Source organism: Ambystoma mexicanum, chromosome 4q (assembly GCF_040938575.1).
Source record: "Ambystoma mexicanum isolate Mex_15411 chromosome 4q, UKY_AmexF1_1, whole genome shotgun sequence".
In the NCBI taxonomy this organism is placed as follows: Eukaryota; Metazoa; Chordata; class Amphibia; order Caudata; family Ambystomatidae; genus Ambystoma; species Ambystoma mexicanum.
In genome coordinates, this window is record NC_090928.1 from 980,844,971 (window position 1) to 980,866,025 (window position 21,055).

The 21,055-nt window shown below is 43.3% G+C and overlaps 1 protein-coding gene across 1 annotated transcript in view; it reads left to right on the plus strand.

Moving 5' to 3' along the window:
* FLVCR1 (FLVCR choline and heme transporter 1) overlaps positions 1–21,055 on the plus strand; it is a 379,457-nt gene that overhangs the window by 280,104 nt on the left and 78,298 nt on the right. Inside the window, exons 5-6 of the mRNA XM_069608541.1 lie at positions 2,479–2,582; positions 20,107–20,217. Of these exons, the coding sequence (XP_069464642.1) occupies positions 2,479–2,582; positions 20,107–20,217 (215 nt within the window). The remainder of the gene's footprint in view (positions 1–2,478; positions 2,583–20,106; positions 20,218–21,055) is intronic.

The window sequence follows — 21,055 nt, forward strand, 5'->3', positions numbered from 1 at the left end:
TTTTGTAGATCTAAGAGCCGCGTTTGACTCGGTTTCTAGAGAACCTTCCCATCTGGTAGAGTTAGTGAGAGATCTGCATACCAACACTCGAATTCGAGTCAGAGTTGATCTACAGGGCTCCTTGACTCCGTTCATCAAGACTTGGAGGGGGCTCGGCCCTCTTTAATTTCTTTGTATCGGACATCCAGTATTCCTTTTGGGATATTCTTGCGGACCCGCCTAAATTAGCCTCTAGTTCCATCTCGACAATCTTGTATGCCGACGATCTTGTGCTGATCTCGAAAACTCTCCAGGGCTTGCAGAGATTGTTGAATGCTCTTTCCACCTAGATACAAACAAATCTTCTTTCAAGTAATCTGAAGAAAACAAAAATATTGGTGTGCCATCAAAAAAAGCATAAAACTAAAGGACAATTTAAATGGACACTTCAAAAACTAGTGTTAGAATGTGTACACCAGTATACGTATTTAGGTGTGACTTTGTCAGATCAGGCTGATAAGGCCCATTATTCATGTGTGGAGCAAAAAATGCTAAGGTCCATGTCACAAGCAACTATTGTGGAGGGAATATATGGAAACTGTTCACTCCTACCTGTCCTAACCTTTTTCTTACAGAAGACAGCTCCCGTTGTTCTATATGGCGCAGAATCCAGAAATCCGATAAGTGAAACTTTGTGGAACAATCTTGAATTTAGATTTTGGAAACGCATGCTTAAATTGTCAGGATGTGTCCCTGGAGTTATGATTAGGTACGAATTGGGGATAATTTCCCTACATGCTCGCAAACTTTGGCAAACAATTGCACTCTTTAGAAAATGCCTGCTATCTATTAAGTCAACCTTGCTTATGGGGATTCTTTCAAGGCACATGTTTCAGTCCCAGGATCTGTTTGTCAGGAGATGGACTGTAATTCAAGCTCTGACAGATGCGAATATATCTGTTGATACACTCCTATCTAACCCGACTAAGGCAAAAACATTATTATTCCAGCTAGGTTGGATAAATACTTGTGAGAGTTGTATGAAATATCAAGATTTTTCAGAATCAACCGTTTGGCTTCAAGAAATTTAGCCAACCCGAATCGTATCTGAAAAAGTCTCCCTCGCCGGCTCACAGATCGGACTTTATGAAGCTCAGATTCAATCTCTGGCACACACTGGAGATTCAGTTCAGGCGCAAACCAACCACTCTCAGTAGTTCTGTTTGCTGGTTTTGTCAGACTAATGCCTACAAAGAGACCTTACAACATTTATTGACAGTGTGTCCGAATTTAGCAAACTTACATGCTCAATCATTTAACAAATCTTTGATAGGTACGGAGAAATGTCTCCTGAATATCTATGGCAAATGATTGATCGCTACAATCAATTTCTTAAAAATGTTAAAATGGGAAGAAACAGCATACATAAAACGAATTAGACTATTGAACTGTATGGAAGTTTTTTTGTTTTGTGTTTTTTAGTGAATTTAATGTCTACATGCTGCTTTTGATTAGGAGTTAATGTGTAACTGAAATGAAAATACTTCTCTTTTAATGTGCAATCGAAATTGATGTCTTTTATTAATATTTTAAATTTGTATAAGCTTGAACTTAAATGAAGTTGTAAAAGTTGATGAATTCAGCTGTAAACAATAATAAAAAATAATAAAAAAATGACAAAAATGTTCAGCTGAGGCCATTTTATGGCCATGTAGTACTATTATTGTAGTACCTGGCACATGCCTACCCTATGCCTACACAAAAGCCAAAACTATTGGCTCTCCCTGTGCTTGTTTGGTATTCAGGTTTTGCCAGAGAGTATCGGAAGCCCATTGGGCTGAGCCTAGACATGCCTCCCTGGTTACCTGGAATCTGTCCCTTACCATAAGAATGGAGGAAATAGGTCAAATGTATCACCTGTGTAGGATCTCTAATCCCTCCAAAACCAGCTTCCATCCACTAAGCTCCACTCAAGACAAATAGAGCTTGCGCACATTTGCATTGCAAGAAAAGTTGAGGCCTGCTAGCAGCAGGTGCAGAGGGCAGGAATGGAGCACTCCGAACGAGTGATCATGCATTTTATCTTTAGGGATGGAGCCCTGAGCTCTGTCTTAAATCCTGTTCACATTTCCTGTCCCACCCCATCTCCCTTTCCTCTCCAACAACCGCACACCCCTCCGAGGGATTTAACCATAACCCATCTCCCTGTCGACCATCCTCCGTTCCCCTGATGTTCTAAAGCAGTTGGCTCTGCAAGTAGCACAGCACACAACTCTCAAATAATTGATAAAATATGATTTGGCACAAGTTCCACTACTGGCCATTGCTGGTGCTCTTCAAACACCTTTATTTCCTTGTTTTTTTCGAAGGCGCTTTATTGCACCCCACTGATAATGTAGAGAGGCTAGGGCTATTTTCTTATTCCAGAGTTGTTATTCAGATGAGGAATGTTTTCTTTCTACTAAATGTACCATCATTAACCCAAGTCATCTGTTTCAGGGTGAAGAAGTGAATGCTGGACGAATTGGATTGACACTGGTTTTGGCCGGAATGGTGGGATCCATTATTTGCGGATTCTGGCTCGACTACAGTAAAACATACAAGTAGGTCACTCGCAAGCAGAAGGTTCACAGACATAAAGAATGTACTACCCTGGACACAGTATTTACAAACTCTAATGCAGGAGTGCCTGGCTCTTGACATGCATCTTTTCAGTATAGCTTTATACGTGTAAAGTTGAATTGGCCAGTGCTTTAAAGCTACATGCGCATGATGCAAAGTGACCCGCCTAGGGCAGGCGGTAGGCAAGGTAATTGGGGACAAGGAGATTGAAAATGAAATTAAAAAATAAAAGTTCTAATCCTAGAAAATTGATCATTATAAATGCAAAATGTAAAGAGATGATGTAAAGAGACCTGCCTAGGGTATGCTGTAGGCAAGGGAATTGGGAACACGGCGATTAAAGATGAAACTAAAGACTGTAAATCTTAATCCTAGAAAATTGATCATTATAAATGCAAAATGTAGTTAGAAATCTATTACTCCTTGTAAAGGAAGATTCATTCGGCATGGCAGGAAATAATTTAGCAGGCAAGCTAGTAAGATATAATAATACCGAATTTCCATTCTTTCTGTGTTGCTTCAGAATTACTTCTGTAGCAGTGGTTGCCCACCAGACTACACCAGGTATGCTACCAAACTGCAATGAACTTACTTACTGTTAGTAGCTTCAGTCAGGTAAGAGCAGAAGTAGTTTAACCACTAACAGCCCGTGACCAGACCCCCTGCTTGCAACAGCATTTCTTTCCTTGTGGGTGGGTGGGGTTGGGGACATTAAGCATGGTTTGATTTAGAGCCACATTGTCCGTTGGCCATTTTTCCTTCATCACTCCACTTTAAAAAGTTCTGAAATGGATTGGATGGTTCTGGATTGTTTTACAGAAGTAGAAGCAATCGCGGCGGAATTGACTGTAGTTGATTTCGCTGCAACTCTACTTCGGTAAAACAACCCAAAATTGGTTAAAGGAATGGTTCGGTCAAAATATTTAATTGCCCCTACGGGTCGGCCATGTGTTTTTAAGCCAAAGTCGCTCGATTTTAGAAAAAGTTCCTATGGACCTTACCCGAGTTTTGGTCCATTAAACGCACGCAAAAACAGGCACCAGGGAGCTGCCATTTTGTGATAATCCTATCACTCGCCGCATCGCCATGGCTGACCTGCTTTTGCGGCACTAAATCATATCCCCCGCCCCTGAGCCTGACATTATCAAAACATTCATATTCCCTGCATCTCACCGTGACGTTTCTGTGCTGCGTAGGCAAACGCGCCCAGTCGTCTTCTACGCGACTTCACACAAAACCCGGAAACCAACACAGATCAGCTCACAACACAGCGCGCCACAATTCGGAATATGAAACTGTACTTTAAAATCAAACAGCAACACAGTAAATTTGGTAAAGTACATTTATTTGACATTAAATGTTTATAGAATATTCAGCAATTGCCATATGAACTCCGAAAGTCATATATTTTCTTTTATCTCTATCCGCAAATCCACAAACATTTTCAAAGCTCTTCATTCATTCATTTATTCATGCATCCATTCATTAATTCTTCATTCCAGTATAAAAGCGTCTAAAGAGTTACTTACATTATATTTGCAATTTCCATTGTGTCTCTGCGTAATGCAGTCCGTAAATCCCACTGTGCTCTTGACAACGATTTTTCGTATACTGAACTAACATGAAACTCGGTCTAGTTTAAAAAATTTCTGCCTTATCGTCTCTTATGTTATTGCACTGCCCAACCCCCACTTCAAATGAAGTTCTTACGGCATGGTCCTTGTCTCTCAAGGTAAAAAAAACAATAGAACCTTATACTGCCAGTGCGAGTTGTGGGCCTCTTCAGGGCGCGAGCTGAAAATCAAAGCCGCTGACCTTCACTAGAAATGAGCATACATTCTTTCTTTGCAACATCCCGTAGTAAAGCCATCTGTGAGAACTTGAAGTTTCGAATCCATCTATGTACTGCGCCTCAATGTGCAAATGCGAACTGGCTTCTCTCCCATCTGCAACGGCTCGCTTGGCGCGTTCTAAGGCCCCCCAATTTTGTCCTCGTTGTCTGCGAGCTTTGAAGCCCCAAAGAACCATAACTATTGAGACTTTTAATTTTTTGGGGAAGGTCAGGGAAAGTATAAAGTACCCGAGGAGTTGAGTTGAAAGTGAGATTTATTGTTTGTTTGTTTGTTTGTTTGTTTTATTATTGTTTTATTATTTGCAATACGCAAGCCTCCCCTCGGTTAACAGTGCCCAGCATTTATAAGAGATTGCGAAAATTAGTTACATCAACAAAAATATATACATACACATATAGACAAGGTCAGCAATATGAGGTGAATAGAGAGAGAATTAAAAAATGACACCCAGGTAGTTCGGCACCCAGGATGGTGAAGGTAGGGGTTAGGGTTAGCGTACTTTGTATGCACACTGTACAATAACATTTATTTACAAAAAGACAATCGTATTACAATTATTTAAACCGGGATTTGTACTTCACAACCAGCTCTCCTTTGGGTGGACATGGCACAGTGGCAATGTTGGGTGGCAATGGATCAGTGCTCTGTACAGAAACGTTCAAAATTCCATATCTGTGCTTCTCTAATACAGCAACAATAAGGCTTTTGACAAAGTCGAACTCCATTTCCTCATAGGCTGGTTTGATCACCCATTGCTTACTTCTTTTTGAAAAGGCCTTAGTGTAGCGAGGCATCCTTAAATTACCCGTAGTCCTAGATTGTTCACGGCCGAGATTCTCGTTATGGGCCAAGACGGCAAGTAGAGTCCTATGTCTCATGCCCTGTATGCTGAAATGCAAGCGCTTTGGCCTGTACTTTAGGCACATATTGTGGAACACCTCCAAACCTCCAGTGTGACAGAATTCTGTCAGTCCCCTCAAATCTCTTGATAGAGTTTTATCGAAAACAATCTTCTCAATGGCTTTGGGTGTCGGTGAAGATGGATTCAACCACTTCTTCTTCCGTGCCTCCACTGGGAATAAAGGGACATGTTCATATTGGTGGAAATGTAGGTTTTCCGACCAGCGGTGCACGTTGGTACAGTGGTGCATCAGTGACCGCCATTTTTCAAGTAGTATTTCCACTGACCCTTCACAAGTTTTGGAGCTCCACCAAAGATGGTTGCTGATAGACTGGGACCACTCTGAAATACTTTCCAAACCTTTTTTTTTCCCTGCAGCCGAGATTTTCTTATTGATTGATTTAGCAAGATGCCGTACGTCAAATTGATGTTTAATATGTGGGAACTGCTCTCTCATTGTCTTGGCAATTGAAACGTGTCTGTCTGTGGCTATTAGGTCGATGTGCATTCCACTCGATTGCAGATATTCCACTGATTTTATAAATCCTAGTTTCTCCATGGCCACTGAGGATGTACATTGTGTTACCTGCACGACCACAGAACTCACAATTTTCTTACTATCCATGTCCTGAAAGTGGTAGGTGCAGTACTTGGCAGAAAATCCAGGGCTGTCGCACTGTCCATCGCCGGCTAGCCTGAATCGTTTGCCTTCGAATGTACTTGCTAGAGACAATTGTTCAATTTTCCAAGCATCACTAATGGCCGGAAACGGATAATCATGTTGGTATTTGTAGTACTGCGTTTTTTAAATGAAATGAGTCCCACAAACTGAAAGAAAGACTTTAACTTTCTAAAACTGGAGCCACTAAAAAGTGATGCAGCTGCACACAGTAGATTGCCTGCTGGCAGTTTCTGCAGCATCGGTTGTGCAGACCATGAGAACGTATGATGTAATCTACAGGCGGCATGTATTGTGACGTTACTGCCTTGTTTTTGAATCAATGGCTTCCCACATACTTTACCTCTGACGGAATGCCCACATTTCGGCATACTTATAATATCCATCAAACGACTGTCGAATACTATGTATTTGTCCTCTTTTATTAGACTGTCATCCTGCGTCAAAGTTGTTTCGGCCTGTGACGTTGAGGACATATCACCACATTTGAAAGAAATATTGCTGCTATCAAGTTCTGATGCGTCAGTGAATGCTGCTGCTGGTTCATTCTCTGTCATTTCAACATCTGCTACTTCAAAATTGATGGGAGAACACAACAATGTTGACAGCTTTTTTGGTGGCAATTTTTTGGCGGGTGTAGATTGTGTAAATTGATCTGCGACTACTTCAGAGCTATCTTCAATACATCCAGCATCATGTTGTTGCGGTCGTACTGTAGCAATGTGTTAGGGAGAATTCTCTGTTTAGGCTGAATTTCCTAACCTAGTGAGTCCCCCAGCAGCTTTGCTGGATTTTTGGGGTTTATTTTTTTCTCCTGCCAAGAGTGAGACTCTTTTACCCTCACTCTTGGACATGATTTGAGTGCGTTTCTTTGAATCTAGATGTGTTTAATGGGCTATTGGGTCTTTTATTCCATAGGGCTTCATGTGTTTTTGTGATGTGTGTTACACAGCACCCTCAGTGCAGTAACACAGGGGTGTCATAATGACCCCCCAGTATAGACTCCATACCCTGGGACTGACTACTGTCTCCCAGTGCATGTAAAGTCACCATTGACATTACTAGTCTTAAATTCTGAACAGAACCAGTACAAACCATCATATTGTGGACGTACTGGCTGGGGCAATTCAATTGCCCCGGGGTCTGTTAGTCGAGGGGGCACGTCTCCGTCCCACCTGATCGAGTTTTGGCTGGTGGCAGTGGATACTACTTTTTATATTCAACCGCGAATATTTTCCTATGGGATTTCCCACTGTTTTAGGCTACTATCTTTATTTAATTATTTACGGTAGCCTCGAACATACCGCCGGTTTATTTAATATTAATTCTCCGGTTGGTATTTGTTTGCCAAAACTTGATTCTAAAATGGCGTTTGCGTTGTCTTCTGTGACTCCAACCCAAGTCGAGCCCTTTGTTCCACTTTTTGGCAGGCTTCTCCACAGAAGCCCTCCAAAGTGGTGCCACTCTGTCTGGGGTACTTAGGAGGGGTGGAGGGGGATTTAGGCACCCTGGACTGAGTTGCCTAGGCAACTCAAGTCGCACTCCGTCCTGATTGGCCCAAGTGGTGAGCCGGCCGGCTCACCACTTAGCATGTTTGAGTGACAGCTAGGCTGAGTGAATGGGGGTTTTCTGCATAAAAGCAGGGCTTTGGGGACTGGAACTTCAGAAGTCGCCACAGGACCTAAGAATCCGACAAGGGAGAAGCTGAGCCGACCTGCCACGACGTCAACACCGGTGGAGCCCTGCTGGACCGTCTCACCACTTTTCCCAACGACAGAGGAGATCTCCCGCCGGAGAGTCTTCTTCCTTTGACTGGTGGGGATAACCAGTTTCACTGTCTTTTCGCCTTCCCGACGTACCTCGTGGCCGCCTTGTCTGTGCCAAGCACCCTGGCAACTGGGATACCACGTTTTACCACGACTGCGAAACAAAGGTACCACTTTTAACCGGAAAACTCTGCGGCTGGTTTCTTCCCTGGCAGTGCAACGACCTTCATCTATCCTCCAAGTCGAGATCTTCTCTTCCCCTGGACGACGACACGACTTGCACCCACTGCCAGGAACAACTACCACCGCTGGAGGATCCTTCCCACTTAAGGTACCGTGTCCCGCCTGGCTTCCCTTGCTACCGACTGTACGGGGTAGATGTAGCCCCCGGCTTTCGAACCTGGGTTAGCCTGGGACACCCTGGCTAAACTTTCCTAAGCCTCTTTAAACTCTTTTTGAACTCTCTGCAAGACTTTCTAAGCCTAGTGTAACTGTGTGATCGTGGGCGCATTTGTGCTCTGCTCTCTCTAAGAGTGGGCCCAGCCTTTGGACTTTGGCTCACCAGTGACTTTTGCTCTTCTGCCTTGCTAACAGCGTTCCTGAATCTTAGAGTGGTGTACCTTTCCATATTCTGTCTTTTTCCCTCCCTTTCTCACAAACTTAGGAGTGCCATCTAGTTAAGCGCTCACCTCTGTATGAAAATAAGTGGTGTTTTACTGAGACTTATCTGATAAGGAAAAAGGGGTGTATATATTACAATAGTAACTGTGTTTAGAATATTTTACAACAAGAGTGCTGGAGTGTTTCAAACTGTGTTTTTAAATAAATAATTATATACTTTGATACCAAAGCTCTGGTCAGTGTTTGCTTGTATTATTGTGTCTGAGTGCCTATTGTGTATACTTTGCATACTGCCTAACTCTTCTTGAGAGAAGTCTGACTGCTCAGCCACAGCTACCAGGTAAATCTGGGTGGTACAGACTGCTACCAAGTGGGTTTACTGCTAACACCTGTAGTCCTAAATCTTTTGCAGTGTTCCCTAAGGGAACTGCACAGGTTTCTGCCTAACACAATGGTCCAATACAACTTTGCTGGATTCTCCGGACACATTCATTTCATTTTCTGTTCATTGGACATGAGCATCCCGAGTCTCAACACGCCGCGTCTGAATTAATAGTTCCTCCATAGTGTAAATGGTCTGGCAAGCAACATCTCTCATTCGCTTCACTGTCTGTGTATGTATAGTTCGTAGACCCACGGGTAACTAGAGGACAGATTGGAAAAGGGATGTTCAGTTTAAACACAAGATAAAGTATAGTACAATTGACTTTAAAAAAACATAAAATAGTCCCCAGCACAAAAAATGTCTAAAGTTATGAACTGTTTGTAACTAACCTTATTTTTGTTTGTTTTCTTTGCAACTTTTTTGACTCGACCTTCAACATCTGCACGCTGTTGCTCCGATACGTATCCGCATGTCTCCCCTTCCTCTTGCGCTGCAACGACTATATTTTCTGTATCCGCATAGACAGCACAGAATGAGGCTCCATCGACTCCCTGAAACATAGTATTTTCATTACTGTGTATCAAGATATTGTTAGCATAAAACGCACGTGAGGACGAACACACATGTACATCTCAATAGCCAAACACGATTTAAACATTGTGTGGAACAATCAAACGACAAGTATTCGAGCTCTGATGACCTAGTTCGATGGAGCTGTCAGTATCCATACCTCTGGCTCTGCATGGACTGCCACGAATGATTGTATTGAAGAGGAGGCATCAGCAACTCCCTGAAACACAGTACTGGTGTTAGTATGGTTTTCAATATCGTAAACATAACACACACTTTGGGTCGACGGCACAGGTACATATAAAGAGATAACCACAAATGTTGCATTGTCTAAAAGAATCAAGGAATATTTAAAAATGATCAGATTTAATCGACTTATTTCTCCGATTTCTTTACATCTGCATCATCTAAATGGGATCTTGTGATTGTAGTGGAAGCTCCATCATCTTCCTGAAACACAGTACTTGCGTTAATAGGGAAGAAAGTATAGCAAATGGAATCAGGTTATATGATCACGCTCGATGGAGCTGTCAGTATCCATACCTCATGCTGCTGAAGAATATCTAGGACTGTTGTCAATGTGGTGCGCACTTCCGAAAGCTGATGCGCCGATTCGTATTCGCATAGTCCCGCTTCCACCAGAATTACTTGAATGTCAGGCTCCGCATCAAGTGCGTGGGTTCACGATTCAACAACTGTCTGAAACATAGTATTTGCATTAGTAAGGATTACAATATTGAAAACACAACACACGCTTGGGGTCGACCGCACAGGTACATATCAACAGCTAACCACAAATGAAACATGGTGTAGAACAATCAAACGACAAGTGTTCCAGTCCTGATGATCACGGTCAGTTGAGCTGTCAGTATCCATACCTCGGGCTGCTGAAGAACATCTAGGGCTGTTGTCAATGTGGTGGACGCTTCAGCATCTCCCTGAAAGACAGTACTTGCATTAGTATGGATAACACTAATTTTAACTGAAAACAAATACCAGGGGACGACAACTAAGGTGTATATCAATTGGAAAGCACTAATCAAACAATTGGTAAAATAATCACACGATACATACAAACTATTACTTGACATGCATAAAACAAGTCTGTAGCGGAATAGCCAAGTATGATTACCTGATACGCGCTAGAAGTGGTTGATAACTGCGAGCACGTGACGGAAGTAGAATGTTCTTGCTTCAGATTCAAGGGATAGTCAAGAAGTTCTAAAGGTAAATTATTGTTTGATAATGAAATGCCAATATTTAAAATTGCCATGTAAGGAGACAGAATACTTGAGTAATGCGCAATATAGCACAGTTCCCTGTGCCCATATATAGATTTCGTTTGTGGGTTTATGAAATCTAAAAATAATATATTGATAAATGTCATTATTCAAAAAGCTATACACTCGACTCACCAGTGGCGGATTGTGGACGAATAGAGTGGGAATAGCGTTTGCGAGCAATTTTCGTGTCGATCGCCGTTTATTCTTCTTCGTTACCCAAGATGTGGTGTACATGTTCGTGGGAAAGTGCTGGCTGCAGATGCGGTATCTTTCACCCCTCTTGTCCTCAAAGACTTGTTGGACTCTACTTTCCAGCTCATCCAGTGGATATCCGCAATGTCTGACCCATTCTCTTATTCGATCAACAGTTTTCGGGAACACATGCATTGTAGGGCCTTCAGATTTAGCATGGGTCTTCGAAGGGCAACCGCTAATCAAACAGGCAGGCATTGTGTTGAAAATTCTGAAAAGTAAATATCAAGATTATTATAAAACCTTGATGAATAAAAATGGCATAAAAAAGTAAATGAACCATACCATGCTCAATGCAAGGTTTGTTTTGGTCAGCTGGAACTATACCAGTTCATCATGTGCGGCTTAGTATTTGCATACGTTTTTAAATTATGTGACTAAACTCTGAACATGTGACTCGTCCCTTGGATGTTCTGTCTTGCACGAAAAGGAACCATGCTTACATTATAGACTGGACCCCCGAAGGATGCAATTCGATGACAATTGACACAGATGAAAATAAATAGATCTATTGATAGCATAACAATTGAAACTCAAGTCAATAGCAACGAGACCAATGACCATAGCTCTATTGGGTACTGTAATAGCAAATAGATTGAAATGTAAAAATGACCGAAATATGACTAGGATACATGGCCTTACCTTGACCAACAAACAGTTGGATTCAGCAGGCCGAGCAGTATGTTGCAGGAGAACAGGTAGCTGGCCACAGGTAGCACACTGACGAGTTTGCTCGAAGCGGTCACAGATAGCACGGCGACGAGCAGATTAGCATAGATCTCAGTACTTCTCAGGTAGAAGGTTCAGGAGTTGACTTGCAAAGCACAAAGATGTTCTCATGAGACATAACAAGTGGTTTATAAAGTATTAGAAACAGGGGTGTGTTTGTGAATGAATGACGTGTGTATGTCGTGGTATTATGTTTATTGCAGGGGGGCGGCGGCCTGCCTCAGGGGAGACCTGCCTGGAGACACGGGGTCTGAGGAGGCCATATGAGCGATGGCCCCTGGGCGTGGGATACCTTTTGAAGTGCACATGCTTTTTGGCACCTCGGCCGTTTGCGCCCGTCACAGCCCCCCATGCCAGCGCTCATCCCCGGGTGCGAACCACCTTTTGGCGTGTAGGCAAGTGTGTGGGAGCGAGGGGCCATCAGGCCCCTCTCATCCTTTACTTCTCAGTAGAAACTCGTACCAAGTGCCTCCAGTAGTGGGTTCGCCCCTTGCCCTTATGTGATGTTAACTTTGGATGACATTCGCGTAGATGGGAACACTGAGCAGGACATGGGGCATCCATTTTTGTACCCACTTTCCACTCCATTTTGGTGACCAGGCCTCACTGCGATAGTACAGCGCACAGAGCGCATAGCCCACAGCCTCGTTCCCACTCTGACTGGAAAACTCCTGAGGTATTTGCAACAGCTAATAAATGTAACACATCACTCTCTGAGATCACGGTCCTGCATGTGAACCGGCCTGAACCAAGCACATGGCTCGTTCATCTCCACAAACGTGTCCTTGCCCACGCACCCTTGCCAGTGGAAACTTACTGCCATTATGACCCTGTGTCCCTGCAAGGTATTCTCTTCATGTGCCAGACCACTGACCACGCCATGATGCCCACCTAGCAGATCCCCAACTAACATTAGACCCCTACTGCAGTATATCGTTGCCTATCAATAACAAATGCCACATACCGGAGATTCTTGTGAGCACAGACCGACACTTCAAACAGTGTATTATAGTGGTCAAGACCCTTGACCTAAGGCCTGTATAATCCAATGTTAATTGATAGTATAGATATATGTGTGACTTTTATAGAGACATAACCGACTGAAAGACTTTGAACAAGTGTTATTTAGTGCATGCATTATTGATAATATATTATGTTAGCTTAGATAGTGACCACCCCGCTTCACAGCGACCTGAACTTCACCCATTCCGAGCACAGGTGTCTGACGTCCATCCTTGAATGAAGACACACTTGATTGATTTAAAAAAATCGAAACAACCGTTGTTAAAATATATGTGGTGTTTTATTTTGTAGCTTATTTTGATGACATAAAAATACAAAACTTTACACATTGTACAGTTCAGGTTGCAGCACAGCGAGAGAAAATCCCCTGTACTGACCGCTGTCACTCGGGAACGTTTCTCTTATGGCACGAACGGCACAGGCAGGTATCACTCTTCGAACGCGGTGTCCAAGCCTCCCGTGAAGCCACCATGTAAAGGAACGATAGGCCACCAGCCTGTACCACCTGTGAAAAGGAATGAAACAAACTGTTTTTAAATGACCAGGATAAGTTTAATAAACGTTTGTTGTCAATGACAATTCTTGTAACTAATGGCATTCTGCTTGGACAAATGCTATCTAGACACTGCACACTATTGAACGACTTTCATGCGTTACAATGATATGTATATGTAATTTTGGATATAGTAGAAGACCATGAAATGGGAGTGGCATGACAAGCAGAGTATACTTACTCGTTACTTGGATTACGAGGACGAACAGTTGCGCAAAGTTCGTGGATAAGCACCATCATTATCCTCAACACGGACCCTGTGAGGCAGGCTGCCCTGACGTCTGGCAGCTCGGTGATGCATTGCGGTCGTGGCTTGCCTTCCGAAATGTAGGCCACGCATCCCGAGTTTTCACAGCAGCAGCAGTTCTCGTCCTCGGTTGGCATTAGCTCGCACCGATTGCATGTGCACCAGGTGGAAACACCGTCCATGCGACTAGGTCCAGGCTCTTCAGCTGTTGAATCGTCCTCCCAACTGCCGTCCGAAGACCCATCGTTTTCGCGTGTTTCCCTTTCCAGTAGTTCCTCCTCGGTATACTCGGGCTTGTACATGTAGGGCATTATTGTATCCATTGTGTGTTAAACAAACTAAAATAATTGATAGCGGTGGTACTGGTATCTGTTCACACGGGCTACAAGCAACGAAGGTAGCTGACCAGAGCACAGAAACGAGTCACAGAATACTCAAAGTAACACAGAGAGAGGAATGGAATCGAAAATCTGGTGCTGTGTGTTGTGAAACGGTCTGTTTATACTTATTGAGGAAAGAGGCGTCCTGCCATTTCCATGGCGACACGTCATTAGCTGAAGCGCAGCGAATGTTGACAAGAGACGTGCTTTGGCGTTGTGAAATGGGCGATATGCGTCTGCTGATGACAGGCTCAGGGGCGGGGGATATGATTTAGTGCCGCAAAAGCAGGTCAGCCAGGGCGATGGGGGAAATGATAGGATTATCACAAAATGGCAGCTCCCTGGTGCCTGTTTTCACGTGCGTTTAATGGACGAAAACTCGGGTAAGGTCCATAGGAAATGCTTCTAAAATCGAGCGACTTAGGCTTAAAAACACATGGCCGACCCGTAGGGGCAATACACATTTTTGACCAAACCATTCCTTTAAACAACCAACTTGTGGCCGTAGAGCAAACACACAACCCCCACCTACTTATCATTTCTCTGCCTGCCGCTTATCCTATCCGCCTGCGGCTTCAGTTCCGTCCCTCTAACGCGGGTTGGATCTGATGCTTTTTTTTTTTGTTCTTTTTTTTGTGGTTCCCCCACTTCCAATGTTAAGGAAGCAGGGGACAACCCCATACCCCCCGAAACCCATCACACCAAACATGGGGTGCAGGAGACACCCCCGCAACTCCCGCTCCTCATGTTCAGTATTTTGGGCTTTGATTTAATGGTACAGGCCGAATTCAGTTAAATGCTCCATGCAGGCATTTTTTTAACAAACAATTTGGGTGTTTCCCATTTTAAATCCTGCTGGCTTATTGGATCTGTAGCATTGGTAAGGCATCAATTGATTTAAATAGCAGCCATATACTTGGGGTGTGGATTCTGCCTTAAGGATCTTTTGGGACTAATGCAAATGGTTTAAAGATCATTGTGTGGGTAATACTGGTAAAACATCAAGGGATTTGGAGTGCACTCTACAAGGGATGGGGTTTGTTTGGTATTCTAGGAACAAATAATGCTGAAGTTGCATTGTGAGGCATTCACATTGGCAATGAAAAAGGAAAGCATTGCAAGAGCATTTTAAGGTGAATTTCAGAGTTATTACCGAAGAATGTATCTGAAAACTAAGGCTTTGTGGACGTTTAACAGTGTAGGGAGTGCCCCTCAATGCATTTTGAGAAAATGTCGGACACATTATGCATTTCTCTTTGGGGCAGTAACACTGGCCAACAACCTGATGGTTTTAAAAGAAACTATTTTCACAGGGGCTATACGTGCACTCCCCAAGAAATGTTTTTGAATAATTGGTTTAATTGTGCATTTTAAAACACAATGGGACAGTATTGGTCGGATATCTTCATAGAAGTTATTTGGATATTCCCTTTATTTCCCACCTAAGGACATGTTGCCATTTTCTGCATGCTTAGGAACCAATATAGCAAAACAAAGGGTGATGGCTGGAAGGTTTAGAATGAATCCCAACCTCTGGCACAGCTCTTGGCAACCCTCCAAACCATCTTCTTTAGCCTGCCAAACCATTGCAGAAAGGGTAAAGATCATATACAAATCGGGCTTGGTCCCACCCAAGAAAGGGCAGCCCAGCCTGAACTGCTAGGTCACACCCTTTCTGCAGTAGACCACAAGCCTCCCCAGGCATGTTTTGGCCTCATTGGGCGTCCTCGGTGAGGAGTAGCGTGGGTCTCTAGGTCCAGCAGGCTTGGGACACGTCTGGGCATACCCGTCCAACTCGGAGTGATTATAGCAGAACAAAAAGTGATGGCTGGAAGGTTTAGCGTTCATTCCAACCTCTGGCACAGCTCTGGGCAACCTTCCAAACCATCGTTCTTTGGCCTGCCAAGCCATTACAAAGACCATATGCAAATTCTGCTTGGTCCAAAGAAGCCTGATTTGCACATGGTTGTTCCCCTTCGGTAATGGTTTGGCAGGCTGAAAGGCGATGACTTGGAGGGTCGCCCAGAGCTTTGCCAGTGGTTATGATTGATTCAAAACCTCCCAGCCATGTTTAAAGGGCAGACTACACATTGTCGGCAAGCACAGCTACATACGTGTACGTCCATAGTGCTGCATGACTGTTACTGTGGCTTATTGGCTTCTGGCCCATCCTCTGAATCCGAGCCAACACAGGTGGGTGACAGTGACGGTGCCTTCAGAATATGACCCTCCAGGTGCAAGCAGCAGCTCTCTAGCTGTATGATGAGATTCAAGGCCTACAGCATGCAGTGTTCGTATGAAATATGCATGTGTATATTGATGCCTTTCTAAAATGTAATGACACATCCCAATATGAATTATTTGTAGAATCCTTCATCGGATGAAAATGTACGTAATTAACCTTGAGCCCCAAAACGTTGGTTGGGCAATGAATGAACATTAGCACCCGGCACGCGCGGCGCAACGGGTATACTGCATGGTGATTGGCTCATTTGCGAGCCATACCACACGGTATTCCCTTTTATGCCGTGCGTGCCGGCTACTCTGTTCCCGGCGAGGGGTGTGGCAGCCCCTCAGCCAATGAGGAGGCTCGAAACGGGGCAATCCCTGCTCCGAGCCTCCCCATGGCTGGAGGCTTCCTTCGTCCCCCGCCAGGGACTCAGGTAAGAATGTTTTTTTTTTCCTCCCTCCTCCCACCCCACCTGACTTAGCTACTATCCTGCGATCTCTGGCGGGGAACGATGGAAACCTCCAGCCGTGTGGAGACTCGGAGCGTAGCCATCCCCACTCCAAGCCTCCACACTGCTGGATGCTTCCATCGTCACCCACCGTAGACCGCGTTTTATTTATTTATTTTTTTCCTTCCCCGTCCCCCTCCCTTCCGCCCTCCCAACCCCACTTACCTTCTTTTTTCTTCTAGTCTTGGGAGCGAACGCGCTGGGAACACTTGTGTACCCAGCGCGTCCGCTCCTGATGGCCGCCATGGAAAGGGAAAACGGACTACGTTTTCCCTTTCCCGGCAGCCATTTTTTTTTTTCTGTTTTGAAACAATCGAAACAGAAAAAAATGCCATTAGCACCCTGGTCTAACGGGCCGGGGTGCTAATGGCAATAAGACCCTCGGCGGCAGGCCAATACCGCCCACGGTAATGCCCCCCGTAACTATGGCCCCGGGGGCATTACCTGGGGCGGTATTGGCCCGCCGCCTCAGGTTTTATTGCCACAGTAAAATGTATTGATTACATTAATGACTCTGGATCAAACCATATTTGTATTGTTCTCTGGTGTATCATAATTATGAGGGTAAATCATTCCAAAGTACCTTATTTGTAGAATGTAAACTTCTGGGTGCTTTTCAACTAAAACCTTACTGTAAAAACGAATGGTACATTGAGCACAGACACAATTGGAAAGGGAGGATGGAATCCTCCCAGATATGAGTGGGGGGCAGCTGGGATACCTGTAATACGCAGCCCCAATTGATAGTTTAGTTGCAAAAGACAGAAGGTGATCGATAGCTAAACAAAATAGATTGTTAGAAATTGATCAATGGCATATTAGAAAATAAAAGTGGGGAAACAAGGTCTTGCTACTGTAATAACTGCCCAGTTGTAGGAAACAATAAAAAAGCGAATACAATCTCAAACAGTTATGTAGAGGATGAACATCCCTGTTGCTATCAGCTCTTATGATTAGAAAAGGGAAGGTTTTAGATAATGTCAGGAAGGCTAAGGGTCCAATGCGAGAAGAATAACTCTTGGTTGGACGTTCACTCTGCACATGGAGTAAATAAGTATACTAATACAAACACACAACTCTGTCCTATCAGGAAGAGCTTTTAATAGTAGGTAGCCTAAGCTATCGGAGTAATTGTATTTGTATGTCAAAAAAACAAAATTGCACCTGCGAGTTACAGTTGACTGGATGTAGATACACTCATGCTGAAAGACGATCACAGACTAGAGCCTAGCATCAGTGAGAGGTGGGAGTGTCAAAGAGTGAAAAGATATTTTTGTAACGTCATCATTTAATACATTTGAGATATAAAGGATGGTTAGTTATGTCATAAGTACACATGTAACCATCAACTGCAGGAAGTTCCAGGAGATGTTATCAAAAGCATACTCATCATCTGTGTTTAGCATCCATGGTTAGCATTGTGCGAGGCCCTAAGCATCGCTAGACATCTAGATTGTCATGAATAGATTTGGTCACAACAGGAGAACATTGCAAACACCTGTTTGGTCTGTGAATGACTTCATTTATGATGTTATTGAGCCATGTAGCCCTTTTTTTTGTTTGGATCTTGTTATACAAGGTGAGTGAGGAGGCTGAGTGGTAGTTTAAGCAGTTTATGGGGTCACAGACTTTTTTGGGTAAGCATGTAAAATGATAGCTTTAATGGATCAAGAACATCTTTGTCAATGATGTTGTACAAAAGACACAGCTAATTTGCAAGCGTAAGTTGAAGGGAAAGAAGTCAGCCATTTTAGAACAGTATCTGTTGACCTGAAGGCACTCTGAAAATGTTTCCCCGCAATTGTTGCTTTTGAATAATTTTGGATGCTCATCTTCACGTTTTTACAGGTTTCGTGTCTAAAGTATGAAGTTATGCTAAGTTTGTCTTCTCTTCAAGATGATTGTGAAATAAGATCCCAATTAACAGGGCTTTCCGCAGAGTTCATATGTTGACTTGATTGAAGTTAGCCTTGCAAACATGGCTTATTTCATTTGGTCAGTGAATGTCTGATCTTTCAGGAGGAAGGGATTCATGCTCCATTGTTTATGGCAGCCTCTTTCTTGCAAAATGTGAGAATGATTTGTAGCATAGTTGGTGCAGGCAATATTACCTAAACTGATCTGTACCATCTGTTCAGCAATGGCTTCTCCACCAGAAAGTTGTGTATACAGATCACACCCTTTTGTGGGGGCGGAGAGAAGGTAGAATGGAAAAATGTTGTGTTATCAGTTCTCTCAGCATCCACTACGCCCAGGCCTTCTATAAGATGTTCAGGTTTTGTGTGGGACTTACTGTCATTTATGGCAATGTTTCAGCTCTTATGGGTCCATGGGTCTTGTACCAACTTAATATCCATAGCGATGGCGGGATTGGAGACATTACAATCCATTATTTTCTGTGAAATTGTGTGGAAGACCTTTTTAGATCTATTGTTTGGAAGGAAGACGTTGGCTAGGATTGAGCTAATGTCCTTTATCAGTCTACGCCTATTAGATGCCCGCTTGAGATGGCTTAAAAAAAACTGCTTATTTTTGCTGCCCTAGAGTGGCACTAAAAGGACCACAAATAGAGATACATCCATCTCATTGTGATGCTTCAACCCCCCAACACTCTTCACCATGTCCCCTGTCCCTGCGTCTTCTTGTCTCATGCCCTCGCCTGCCCAAACCCTCCATGTTGGGATATCTACCTCCTGGATCCCCTTTTACCTTTTCCGACCGCTCAAAGCACTAATCTGGTCAGCCATGCTCTTCCCGTCTTCTTGATCTGTTTGCCCCTCCAAAACCCTCCTCATCTGGGCATGTCACTCCTGTGTCCCTCATCCTCTATTGGCGGGCTTATTTGGGCAGCATTTCCTGTGCACCCTCTTTTGTCAGCAGTTCTTGAAACGTGATCTATAGACTTGAAATACATCAATACCTTGAATGTTATCCACATTGCATTAGAGTCCACCTTGATACTATCAATTTCAACTATAGATTTTTAAGAAATAGGATATTGGCTTGTTTTAGTTTTTTGTTGTTGATTGAGCTGTCTATTTCCTCACCAGACCATCTTTTCTTTTGGTTTTCTGTCTTTCTTTTATTTTATTTTATAATGATGAGTATCATTTTCCTTTTAATCTGATTATTAAATCCATTCACAATCCAACAGATACATTTATTGTGCATGTAGATATATACATACACATACACACGCCTCAGAAATAGCACTCACTGGCAAGTAAGAAATGGCATGCTTTGCCCCTGTGGTGAAGGGGCAAGTCATTTTTAATGTCTGGCTAGAAGCTTGAAGCTTCGAATTGATTGTGTGTGTGCATGTGTGTTTGTCTGTGCGCGCATATATATAATTTAAATGTGGGCTGGTAGGTACTTTCAAATGATTGAAAAGAAATATATGAACACGCTGAAAGTCCAAACTAAAAATGACAAACGCATGTCCTCTCTTCCGTGCCTCTTATGTTTCTGTATCTTTTTTATCATATGCATAGTTTCCCGAATTAAATATTTTTTCTGTGTTTGCAGGCAAACCACGCTAGCAGTGTACATCTTGTCCTTCGTTGGAATGCTGGTGTTTACTTTCACGCTGGACCTCGGGTATCTCGTGGTTGTGTTCATTACAGGTGGAGCGCTTGGGTAGGTACATGCAGCTTATCATTAGCTCAGATGATTTGTACAACAGTTGTAATGCATTTCCTCAATATAACTTGCACTCAGAAAATTAACATTGGTATCTAGAACCAGCGGTCAGTGGTCGAATATGGAGGAAAAAAAAGGGGGGGTCGGGGAATGCCTCTTCTTCTGGTGTTCAAACACCACTTTTGTTCTCACAAAGGGTCTGGGAGTCCGCCATCTCCAGGGCCCATTTTAAACATCCAGGGAAGTACTAAACTTGGGAGAGGCGGCTGCTTCGGCAGATTAGTCGAACAAGAAGGCATTATAGCATCTCTGACTTTCACAGAGTTCATTTCTTAGTCATTGGGGCTGAGGCAGATTATTCCAGGTTTTGGGGAACCTGACAGAATGTTGATGACAACATTTGGTAGGACATTTTAATTTGGTAACAGAAATGAGGTTTGCAAACACTGTTTTCAGGGTCTGTTGGTGAAATACATTGGAATGTTGTCTTCAGATAGGAAGGACTTTGCATAGATGAAATGTGATTGATAGGTGCAATTTGCAATGTGGCATTTCTCAAATGGGCCAAGCACATTCTTAGTGGGTGTACTTTATATTAAACACTACTAATAAGCACAACAAATTGGTGTGGGACATATAGTTAGAGAGACCTTTGCTATTAGTGTTCACATCAAATTACTTCTATATTCTCAAGATGATATATTTCTTCATTCAATTGCGTCAAATTCCCAGTTAGATACTCTTTCCCTGGAAATGTTACTGGGGATCCCGGGGTCTATGCAGGAAGGGAGCCCTCACACATCCAATGAGACTGATCCTGACTGTCTGCCCAGAG